Here is an 11,204-nt window from a genome sequence, read left to right as displayed (position 1 = left end):
GAGCCACCATGCCTCCCAAAGTGCTGGGATTGTAGGTGAGAGCCACCATGCCTCCCAAAGTGCTGGGATTGTAGGTGTGAGCCACCGCGCCCAGCAATATAATTCCGTTTATGTGAAATGTCCAGAATACAGAAATTCGTAGAAAATAGATGGGTGATTGCCAGGGGATGTGGGAGGAAGGAATGAGAGGAGATTGCTCACAGGCAGAGGATTTTCTTTGAGATTGATGAAAATGTTTTGGAACTGTGATGGTCGCACAACATTGTGAGTGTACTGAATGCCACTGTACACTTGAGAATGATTAATTTTATGTTAGGTGAATCTCATCTCAATAAAAAGAGATCCTGACCGTACCCTGTTACCCTTTGAGGGTTTGAATTGTCAGGTATTGATGGGGACTGTGGCTCATGCCCTACCTTAGTAGCATGGCCCTTCCCTCACTGGCTGAATCCCTTGGGAGAAAATTTGCTGTTGCAGTGACTTTGTTTACCGAGTTGTCTGTGCGGGAGAGGGTGGTTGTCTCTCCAGCAGTCTCATTGACACTGGGTTTCCAGAAAACGTCCAGGGCCAGGAATTAACAGTCACAGCACCTTACCTCTTAGGAGATTTTTTTTTTTTTTTCATTTCTAACCATGCTCTTTTGTTTGAATTCCCCAATTTCTTGGTGCTTGACCTTTTCCTATAATGAGGTTTGTGACAGTGAACAAGACCCCAGGTCACCTGCCGTTGGTGCCAAACTCTGCTAATGCTCCTCCTGTGCCCAAAACAGATGAGGCCCGCGGGCTGGGATCATACAGGCAACATCAGTGTCGGGCACGTCTTGGCCCATTGCTTTGGTTGACTTGGTTGATTATCACGGCAGTCTTCTGAGGCTGGACTGTGGCTCCTGCTGCTTTACAAATGGGGAAATTGAGGCAGAGAGAGTTTCAGGAGCTTGCCCAAGACTACACAGCTAGGAGGAGGCAGAGCCAGGACCACAAAGGAAAAGCTTCCCAACTAGTGTGTAGCAGTGTTCTCAAGGTGAGTTTATTCAAGTACATGTGATTGTTCAGCCTTCGATACATATTTTTTCCAGCTCTGGTTTTAAAGAGTGAATATTTAGGCCAGGCGCAGTGGCTCAGGCCTGTAATCCCAACACTTTGGGAGGTTGAGGCAGGCAAATCACGAGGTCAGGAGTTCAAAACCAGCCTGACCAACCTGTCTCTACCAAAAATACGAAAATTAGCTGGGCGTGGTGTGCTCCTGTAATCCCATTGCTCAGGAGGCTGAGGCAGGGGAATCGCTTGAACCCAGGAAGTGGAGGTTGCAGTGAGCCCAAATCGCTCCACTGCACTCCACTGGGCTACAGAGCGAGACTTTATCTCAAATTAAAAAAAAAAAAAGAATATTTAATTAAAATACAGATTGTTTTTGGTTCTGCCTTTGGTTATGTTAGCTTGGGCACTGTGTTCTCAAATCAACTCGGAGTTTTTGACAATTATGGGTGTGTCTCAGTAGGTCATGGGAGTCAGGATGGCCTTGTCCAGCTTTGTTTGTATCAGCTATTAATTTCTGCCACATTGAAACAATATTAGCCAGGCACAGTGCTTCACACCTCTAATCCCAACACTTTGGGAGGCTAAGGCAGGAGAATCACTTCAGACCAGAAGATGGAGACCAGCCTGGGCAACACAGCAGGACTCCAATTCTACAGAAGACAGACAAAAAAATTAGCCAGGAATCATGGTGTGGTCCTGTAGTCCCAGCTACTCAGGAGGCTGAATGGGGAGGATCGCCTGAGCCCAGGAGGTTGAGGCTGCAGAGAGCTGTGATGGTGCCATTGCCCTCCAGCCTGATCAGCAGAGTGAGATCCCGCCTTAGCAACACAAAACAAAACCCAAAACCCAATCTTGTGTAGCTCTGATGTGTTTTAGCTACACTTTGCGTCTAAATCAATATATATTAACCTGACCATATAATTATCAATATTTATTTTCCGTGATGATTAAATTTCAATTTTTCTAACATCGTGTCTTTTCCTTTTGCAGATAATTCTGCCAGATACCTGGAGAGATGGGCAACAGCAGGAGCCGCGTGGGCCAGAGCTTGTGTTCACAGTTTCTTCCTGAGGAACAGGCCGAGATCGATCAGTTTTTCGATGCTTTGTCATCAGATAAAAACAGTCCGAATACCTCGTCCAGATCCTTCTCTCTGAAGGCACTGCAGGCAAGAGTAACCACCAGAGGTTCACGTTTAGTTGGGAGCAGGGGCCTGCACTCTGTGGTCCTCAGGCCAGAATCTGCCTTCTTGCCTTTGTAATGCAATGGATGGCAACACTGAAAAGTTGGTTTTCTGTAAAGGGCCAGATTTGACCTAGTTTGTCTTTGTGAGCGATGTGGCCTCTGTCACAGCTCCTCTGCTCTGCCATGTCTGTGTGAAATGACTGTAGACAGTGTCTAAACACATCCCTCCCCCTTGTTGAAATCTGTAGTCTCTTATCTGTACTAAAGGAAACTGGAGTAGATAATGAATGATTTACACGCCGTTTTGGGTACATTTCTGACTTGAGATTAACATCAGAGGACATAGCCTGCTTCCTGTGTGTCTTGAACCTCATCTCTCCTAATGCCTTTGCAGAGATGGGGAGATAGATGGGGTGACGGGTCTGCCCTTGTGGACTCGGAGGTCCAGGAACCATGACATGTCAGGTGCGCCTTTGCCTCTAGAATGTGTATGTGCTCGATGTCTAGGAATTTTGTCATATTTCTAACAAAATAATGACATTTCAGACTCAGAGTTCATGTTGCAGAGAGTTCAAACTGCCTGTTTGTCCATATTTTGCCCCGTTGCCTGGGGCTCTCAACTGCAGGTTTGAGTGCTCAGACTGATGCAAGACACTGACAAGGAGATGCCGTCAGCTCATCTTCCTGGTAGTCCAGGCAGCCATCCTAGCAGCCTGCTTCCTCTTGGAGAAAGTGCGGATTGCGAGCAGATGAGGAAACTGGCCAGGGAGGTTATCTGGGTCACAGCTGTGTGGTTGTATGTGCATGTATTGTGCATGCGTGTGCATTCGTGTGTGCAGCTCCACTAGATCAGAAGCGCCCCAGTAGGCCTGCGGGAATGAGCGGAACCAGCCAGGCCTATTTCAGACTTGACTGTAGAGTGGGTGATAATGTTCAGATAAATGCGGCAAAGAGTTAGGCAGAAGACCTTGGCGATGGAATGAAGCCTCCTTTGGGAAAGGATGAGAGAATGCTTTTCCAGTAGAACTTTGCAGACATTGACCGAAATAGGGGTGCTCTTTTTGAGTGGGGAGGGCGGAAGCCTGCCTTACAAGAGCTGCTGAATGTCGATGCTGGGACAAGCCATGTCCACACAGCCGGTTGTTACAGGAGAGCCCAGCTCACAGACCCTGCTGTGCAGGATGTGATTGGTTTATGATTTGCTCGCTCTTTCCATTTCGTTGTAAATCCAGGACCAAAGCAGATTTGATGCTGGAGCAAAAAAGGAAAATGATGTTTTCATCCAGGCATTAATTAAATAGGCTGGGTACGGTGGCTCACACCTGTAATCCCAGCACTTTGGGAAGCCAAGGCAGGAGGATCACTGGAGCCCAGGAGTTTGAGGCTAGCCCGGGCAATACAGCAAGATCCTATCTCTACAAAAAATGCAAAAATTAGCTGAGTGTGGTGGCATACCTCTGTCATCTCAGCCACTCAGGAGGCCGAGGTAGGCAGATCCATTGAGCCTCTGAGGCCTAGGCTGCAGTGAGCTGTGACTGAACCACTGCACTCCATCCTGGGTGACAGAGGAGACCCTGTCTCAAAAAACCCCCAACAAACTAAATTTAAAATTGAAATAAGAATGAATGAAAAATGCATATTGAGCCCAAGGGACATGGACAGGAAGTAAAAGCTGATATATTTGGAAACCCCTAATATAGAGACCAAATTAGCTATACACAGCCATATGTTACATATGTTAATAAATTCAGACATGCAAATAGCAGCTACTAGAATCTAGAATGAAGATAAAGTTCAGAGCAGAGTGAAGATCAGACGGTGGCCAGAGGCAGGAATGAGGAGGCGGAGACTTGGGAGGCAGGCTGGGAGCAGACTGTGGAGGGTCTGATGGCCAAGGTGAGCCGCACCCAGGACGCTTGGGTGGTGTGAGGCCCTTAGGTGAGAGAACACTGCCCTGGAGACGCAGGAGCATTTGGTAGCTGTCGGTGGCATTGTGAAGTGGCCGAGGTTGGTCTTGGCCCCCTACTTATTTTCCTGGGATACTACTGCGATAGTTCTGATGAGTGGAGGAACACCAGCGTTCTCCTTCCTCACACTGATTTAGATGAAACGATATGAACGCACGTGGAGTGGTTTCAAGGAGCAGAGAGTTTAATAGGCGAGAAGGAAGGAAGAGGCTCCCCCGTACAGAGAGGGGGGACTCCAAAGCCAAAAGAAGAGGTCCCCAAGTATGGTAGACATCAGCCAGGTTTGTATGCAGAGTCTGGAGGAGGTGTCTGATTTGCATAGGGCTCAGGGGATTGGTTTGACCAGGCATGTCATTCAGGTAGCCATGAAAAAGCTGGCCTTCCCACCCTAGCCTTTTAATATGCAAATGCAGGGTGCCATGGATGTTCTACACATGTGGGGATATGTGGGGGTGGCCATGTTGCCAGGAACATGTGGGGAAAGGGCAAGAAGGCCATGGGAAGTGCCATGTTAAGTGGACCCAGTTTCTGATGGCCTGCCTTTGCATATCAAAGGTTGCTGGCCTGGCTCTAAGAGCGGAGGCTTTACAAGAAACTTTTTCTTTAAAAGATGAAAATTTCCCAAGGACCCTCTCTTTCTGCCTAAAATAATTTCTTGATAACTTCCACAACACTACCAAGTTCACCTCATGCACTGTCTAACCATTTTTTTCTGCTTGTCTCCAACAGAACCACATCGGGGAAGCTCTTCCCCCAGAGATGGTCACCAGGTTGTATGATGGCATGCGGAGGGTTGACCTGACGGGGAAGGTGAAGGGACCCAGTGAGAACGTGTCCCAGGAGCAGTTCGCAGCATCCATGTCCCACCTGTTGAAAGGAAGCTCTGAGGAGAAGAGTCTCATGATTGTGAAAATGATTTCTGCCACAGAAGGTCCCGTGAAGGCTAGAGAAGTCCAAAAGGTAGTGAGGCCGCGAGGCCCTTTGCAGCCTCCTCAGCAGTCTTGGGCACCATAGGTCGGGGGCAGAGGCCAGTTACATAGCAGATGGAGGGGTAAACCAACAAGTATCTGAGATGGGTCTCAATCAACTGAAGTTTGTTTTGCCAAGATTAAGGGCACGTCTGGGAGTGAGGTCTGTGCCTTTCTCTAAAGATGATTTTGAGGGCTTCAGGATTTAAAGGGGAAAAGCAGGCTGCAGGGGAAAGAGGGAGGGTCTGGTCCCATTACTGAATTCACATTTTGCAAGAGGAAGGGAGCAGGCAGGGGAGTAGTCAATATGTATCTGTCTTGTGCTCAGTAAATCGGCACTTTACATTCGATCAAGTGAGCATAGTCGCTACCTATGGAGATTTTATTTTATTTATTTATTTGTTTACTTTTTGAGACGGAGTTTTGATCTGTCTTCCAGGCTAGAGTGGAGTGAGGCGATATTGGTTCACTGCAGCCTCTGCCTCTGGGGTTTAAGCAATTCTCCTGCCTCAGCCTCCTGAGTAGCTGGCACTACAGGCGTGTACCACCACGGCCCCCCTGATTTTTTTATTTTTAGTAGAGGAGGGGTTTCACCAAGTTGGCCAGGCTGGTCTTAAACTCCTGAGCTCAGGTGATCTGCCCGCCTCAGCCTCCCAAAGTGCTGGGATTACAGGTGTGAGCCACTGCACCGGCCAGCTGTGGAGATTTTAAACCTTTTATCTGTAGCTCTCTGCTTAGGAATAAAAGAAAAGGCAGTTTCCTGCATGACTCAGCTTTTAGCGTAATTTTTCCTTGTGGCAGAGCAAATGGAGTTCTGAGTTTTTCTTTTTTTTTTCTTTTGTTTTTTTTTTTTGAGACGGAGTTTCACTCTTGTTACCCAGGCTGGAGTGCAATGGCGCGATCTCGGTTCACCGCAACCTCTGCCTCCTGGGTTCAGGCAATTCTCCTGCCTCAGCCTCCTGAGTAGCTGGGACTATAGGCATGCGCCACCATGCCCAGCTAATGTTTTGTATTTTTAGTAGAGACGGGGTTTCACCATGTTAACCAGTATGGTCTCGATCTCTTGACCTTGTGATCCACCTGCCTTGGCCTCCCAAAGTGCTGGGATTACAGGCGTGAGCCACCGTGCCTGGCTTTATTTTTCTTTCACATTTTTTCCCCCTATGTCTTTGACAGATCTTTTGGAGAAAGCATTTTAGGGAAAATGAGTGTCAGGGCTTGGGTTTTGTCTGAACTGTCATGGCTAGAATGGTTTATTCCTAGTCAGATAGGGCCCACGTTGTTAGGGAAGGTCAAAAGCAGGCTGTGCAGTCTCATGTCCTGTGAAGAAAAAGTAGTGGGGGAGGAAGAGAGAAAAACCACAAAAACAAAAAGGGGAAGACAGTACCAGAACACAGACATAGGCCATATTACTCTGGAGTCTGTATATCAGTAGGCGGGCGTGGGGATGGTTATCTATGTAAATAGGTTGCTGTCATTTCAAAGTCTGAGTTGTCCAGTTTTAGTTCTCAGGGCTTTAGGAAGAGCACAGCTTAATTGTCATTGATTTCCAATGGGAACAATGAGCGGGGGAAAGGAAAAGAAGGAAAAGAATGGAATGTTATTTTAAAGACTTACAGCCAGGACAAAATTTTAAGATTGTCTAGATCTGTCGCCCAGTATGGAGTGCAGTGGCATGATCTCAGCTCACTGCAACTTCTGCCTTCCAGGCTGAAGAGATTGTCCTGCCTCAGCCTCCCAAGTAGCTGGGACCACAGGCATGCACCACCATGCCCAGCTAATTTTTATATTTTTAGTAGAGATGGGGTTTCATCATGTTGGCCAGGCTAGTCTCAGACTCCTGGCCGTAGGTGATCCTCCTGCCTTAGCCTCACAAAGTGCTGGAATTACAGGTGTGCGCCACTGCCTGGCCATAAGTTATCTGTATACAAACCTTATGACTTACACAAAACATTGATGACAGGCTTCAACTTCCTGTTTTATCCTTCACATTTCACTTTCTTAAATAAACAGTCATGTTATTTGAGGACAAAAAAATGTACCATACAGGATTCTTTCCCATATAAAATGATTTTCCTTTTAGCTTTTCTTACCAAGAATACCTCTTTATAGAACGTAAGACCTATAACTTCAACTTTCTTTACATCTCTTACTTACTGATTCCTTTCACCTTGTTTCATAAATAACCTTTGAATTAGATTAAAATTATTTTTCTTTAAGAAGACTTTTGTTTTTGAGACAGAGTTTCACTCCTGTTGCCCAGGTTGGAGTGCAGTAGTGCGATCTAGGCTCCCTGCAACCTCTGTCTCCCAGGTTCAAGCAGTTCAGCCTCCTGAGTAGCTGGGACTACAGGTACATGCCACCATGCCCAGCTAATTTTTGTATTTTTGGTAGAGGTGGGGTTTTGCCATGTTGGCCAGGCTGGTCTCGAACTCTTGACTTCAGGTGATCTACCTGCCTTGGCCTCCCAAAGTGCTGGGATTACAGGTGTGAGACACTGCACCTAGCCAAGAACACATTTTTTAGAAAAAAATTTTTGAATAATTTCTTTAAAAAATTTAGAAATGATCAACATTAATGAATATTCTATTCGATGTAAGTTTAGACTCTAAATTATATGACAAGTTTGTTTAAAAGCATTCATTCCATTTACCTGATTTTTAAAAATAGTTTACCTAGAGTACTTATGAAAATGATGATAGTCATCATTTACGGTTATTTCCTTGTTAACCATTTTGTTTTATTTTACCTTCCAAGGAAATGACGTGTTAACCATTTTTATAGCCTGTGAATTTGAGTTGTTTGTCTAAGTAAGAACCTTAACGTTAAATAAATGTGCATGCTTTATTTTGCCAATAAGTTAGGATTTAGTTATTTTCGTTAAACCAACAATATTAAATGCCTTATTTATTAAAAAGTTACACAAAGATAATTCTCTTTTGGGCTGCATTTATAGCTTTATAACCTTCATGCCAAATTTTGACATGTTATAATGTCTAGCAAGATAAGTATAAAACTGTGTGACCAACAAATGTAAACAATAATATATGTTGGCTATTACAAAGACATTTCTTATTTTATTTTACCAATAATTTAAAAACCAACTTATTAAGATTCACTGAAATTACGGCCGGGTGTGATGGGTCACGCCTGTAATCCCAATGCTTTGGGAAGTTGAGGCAGGCGGATCACCTGAGGCCAGGAGTTCGAGACCAACCCGGCCAACATGGTGAAACCCTGTCTCTATTAAAACTACGAAAATTAGCGGGGTATGGTGGCACACACCTGTAATCCCAGCTATGCAGGAGGCTGAGGCAGGGGAATTGCTTGAACATGGGAGGTGGCAGTTGCAGTGAACTGAGATCGTGCCACTGTACTCCAGTCTGGGCAACAAGAATGACACTTGCTTTCAAAAAAAAAGATTCACTGAAGTCATGTGAACTTGAAAAGGCATTTGGGCTTAAAGTTTCTATTTTTCTGATAAAGTATTTAAGTGTTTTTCCCTTTTTCTTTAAGCCAATTAATTAGAGCTCATTGTATTTTTGGTAGTGGAACATTGTAAATACAACATATAAATGTATTAGATACACAGATAGAAGTAGATCTTACATATTTACAAGGACCCCTTTTATTTTATTTATTTATTTATTTATTTATTATTTATTATTATTTTTTGAGACGGAGTTTTGCTGTTGTTGCCCAGGCTGGAGTGCAATGGCACGATCTTGGCTCACCGCAACCTCCGCCTCCTGGGTTCAAGCAATTCTCTGGCCTCAGCCTCCTGAGTAGCTGGGACTGCAGGCATGCACCATCGTGCCCAGCTAATTTTTGTATTTTTTTTAGTAGAGACGAGGTTTCACCTTGTTGACCAGGATGGTCTCGATCTCTTGACCTCGTGATCCACCCGCCTCGGCCTCCCAAAGTGCTGGGATTACAGGCTTGAGCCACCGCGCCCGGCCTTATTTTTTTTTTCTATTTGAAATTTCCAGTGTCTTGATAACCTGCTTCATGACTCCAGGCTATTGTCAGCTAGATAGCCCTAAATTTGCACATTAAAGGAACCACTCAGGTGAAAGTCAGATAGTGAAATTTGTATCTCAAAGTAGAGAAAGATAGTATGTGTCAGTGTGTTGGAAGGATACTTAAAATGGATGCCAAACCAAACGTAAAATTATAGAAATCCACAATAGGATTTTATAAGGAGACCAATTTTATTTAGATAGGTGGTTTTCAATTTAGTCCCTATCTTTTAACTGGGTCTTGGAACTCTGGGAGGAGTTGAATCCTCGGTCTCCAGAAAGAGAGGGATCAAAGGACTGGGCCTCATAATGCATTTACAGTACATTTTGCAGTGAAGACATTTCTGTAAGTATTCAAGCTGCACCCTTGTTATCTTAAACGTGCAAGGTGCTGGCTGTTCAGCTGCTCTCTGAGATGCAGCTACAAGGCCAGCATGCGTGGACTCGGTGATTGAGACTCCGTGCCGTAGCGTGGCACCTGCTGTCTCCATTACTGTGGCTGTGTAGTTAAGCTTTGAAACCAGAAAGGGTGAGCCCACGAACCTTTTTCTATTATGTAGTTTGTTGGTTTATTTAAAAATAAAAATAGTCCTTATTTTCCCAAAAGCAGTAATGATGTCCCCACTTCAATTTCTTTTTCTTTTCTTTTTCTTTTTTTTTGGAGACAGAGTTTTGCTCTGTCGCCCAGGGTGGAGTACAGTGGTGTGATCTGCAGCCTCTACCTCCCTGGGTCAAGCTATTCTCCTGCCTCAGCCTCTTAAGCAGCTGGGACTGCAGGTGTGCGCCTCCACACCTGGCTGATTTTTTGTATTTTTAGTAGAGTTGAGGTTTTATCACATTGGCCAGGCTGGTCTTGAACACCTGAGCTCAGGCAATCCATCTACCTTGGCCTCCCAAAGTGTTAGGATTACTGGCGTGAGCCACTGCGCCTGGCCCCCACCTTTCTTTTCTGTCTTTGTTTTTGTTTTTGTTTTTGAGACAGAGTCTTATTCTGTTACCCAGGAGGGAGCGCAGTGGCACAATCTTGGCTCACTGCAGCCTCCGCCTTCCGGGTTCAAGTGATTCTCCTGCCTCAGCCTCCCGAGTAGCTGGTATTACAGTTGCCCACCACCACGCCTGGCCAATTTCTGTATGTATATAATTAATTAATTGATTAACATATATATATATTTTTAAGACAGGGTCTCAGTCTGTTGCCCAGGCTGGAGTACAGTGATCTCTGCTTACTGCAACTTCCACCTCCCAGACTCAAATAATTCTCCTGCTTCAGCATCCCATGTAGGTGGGATTACAGTTGCACACCACCACACTTGGCTAATTTTTGTACTTTTAGTAGAGATGGGCCCTCAAGTTGGCCAGGGTAGTCGCGATCTCCTGACCTCAAGCGATCCTCTCACCTTGGCCTCCCAAAGTTAATTTTTGTATTTTTAGGAGAGACAGGCTTTCAACACGTTGGCCAGGCTGGTCTTGAACTCCTGACCTCAAGTGATTCACCTGCCTCGCCTCCTAAAGTGAACCACTGTGCCCAGCTCTACTTCCATTTCTGACTTGAATAATTTGAGTCGTCTTTTTTATTTTAGTCTAGCTAAAGGTTTTTCAGATTTTTGTTGATCTTTTCAATAAACCAACTTTTGGTTTTATTAAAGAGTAGCCCAAATAGTAATAACTATTTTAGACCAAAAGAAAAATCAGGTAACAGAGTACAAAAGCAAGCAGTTTAAGATCTGAGAGGAACTGGTCTGTTGATACTTTTGGGTTTCCATAAAGAAAAACAAATTTATCTCAAAAATGAGTCTGGGGCCGGGTGCAGTGACTCACACCTGTAAGCCTAGTACTTCGGGAGGTTGAGGTGGGTGGATCACCTGAGGCCAGGAGTTCAAGACCAGCCGGGCTAACATGGTGAAACCCTGTTTCTACTAAAAATAAAAAAATTAGCTGGGCGTGGTGGCACATGCCTGTAATCCCAGCTACTTGCGTTGCTGAGGCAGGATAATTGCTGGAACCTGGGAGGCGGAGGTTGCAGTGAGC

General features: G+C 45.1%; 1 protein-coding gene across 5 annotated transcripts in view; it reads left to right on the top strand.

Moving 5' to 3' along the window:
• MEAK7 (MTOR associated protein, eak-7 homolog) overlaps positions 1–11,204 on the top strand; it is a 27,162-nt gene that overhangs the window by 4,539 nt on the left and 11,419 nt on the right. For 3 of the 5 annotated variants that reach the window (XM_037743912.1, XM_017543625.2, XM_037743913.1), the window contains exons 2-3: positions 2,028–2,205; positions 4,919–5,149. In XM_037743912.1, the coding sequence (XP_037599840.1) occupies positions 2,053–2,205; positions 4,919–5,149 (384 nt within the window). In that variant the 5' untranslated portion in view covers positions 2,028–2,052. Of the gene's footprint in view, positions 1–2,025; positions 2,222–4,918; positions 5,150–11,204 lie in introns of those variants that run through there. The other 2 variants (XM_017543626.2, XM_017543627.2) reach the window with 2 other exon arrangements.

This window comes from Cebus imitator, unplaced genomic scaffold (assembly GCF_001604975.1).
Source record: "Cebus imitator isolate Cc_AM_T3 unplaced genomic scaffold, Cebus_imitator-1.0 Scaffold159, whole genome shotgun sequence".
Taxonomy (NCBI): Eukaryota; Metazoa; Chordata; class Mammalia; order Primates; family Cebidae; genus Cebus; species Cebus imitator.
Note: the sequence above shows the minus strand (reverse complement) of the source record. Positions and strands in the feature narration are given on the sequence as shown.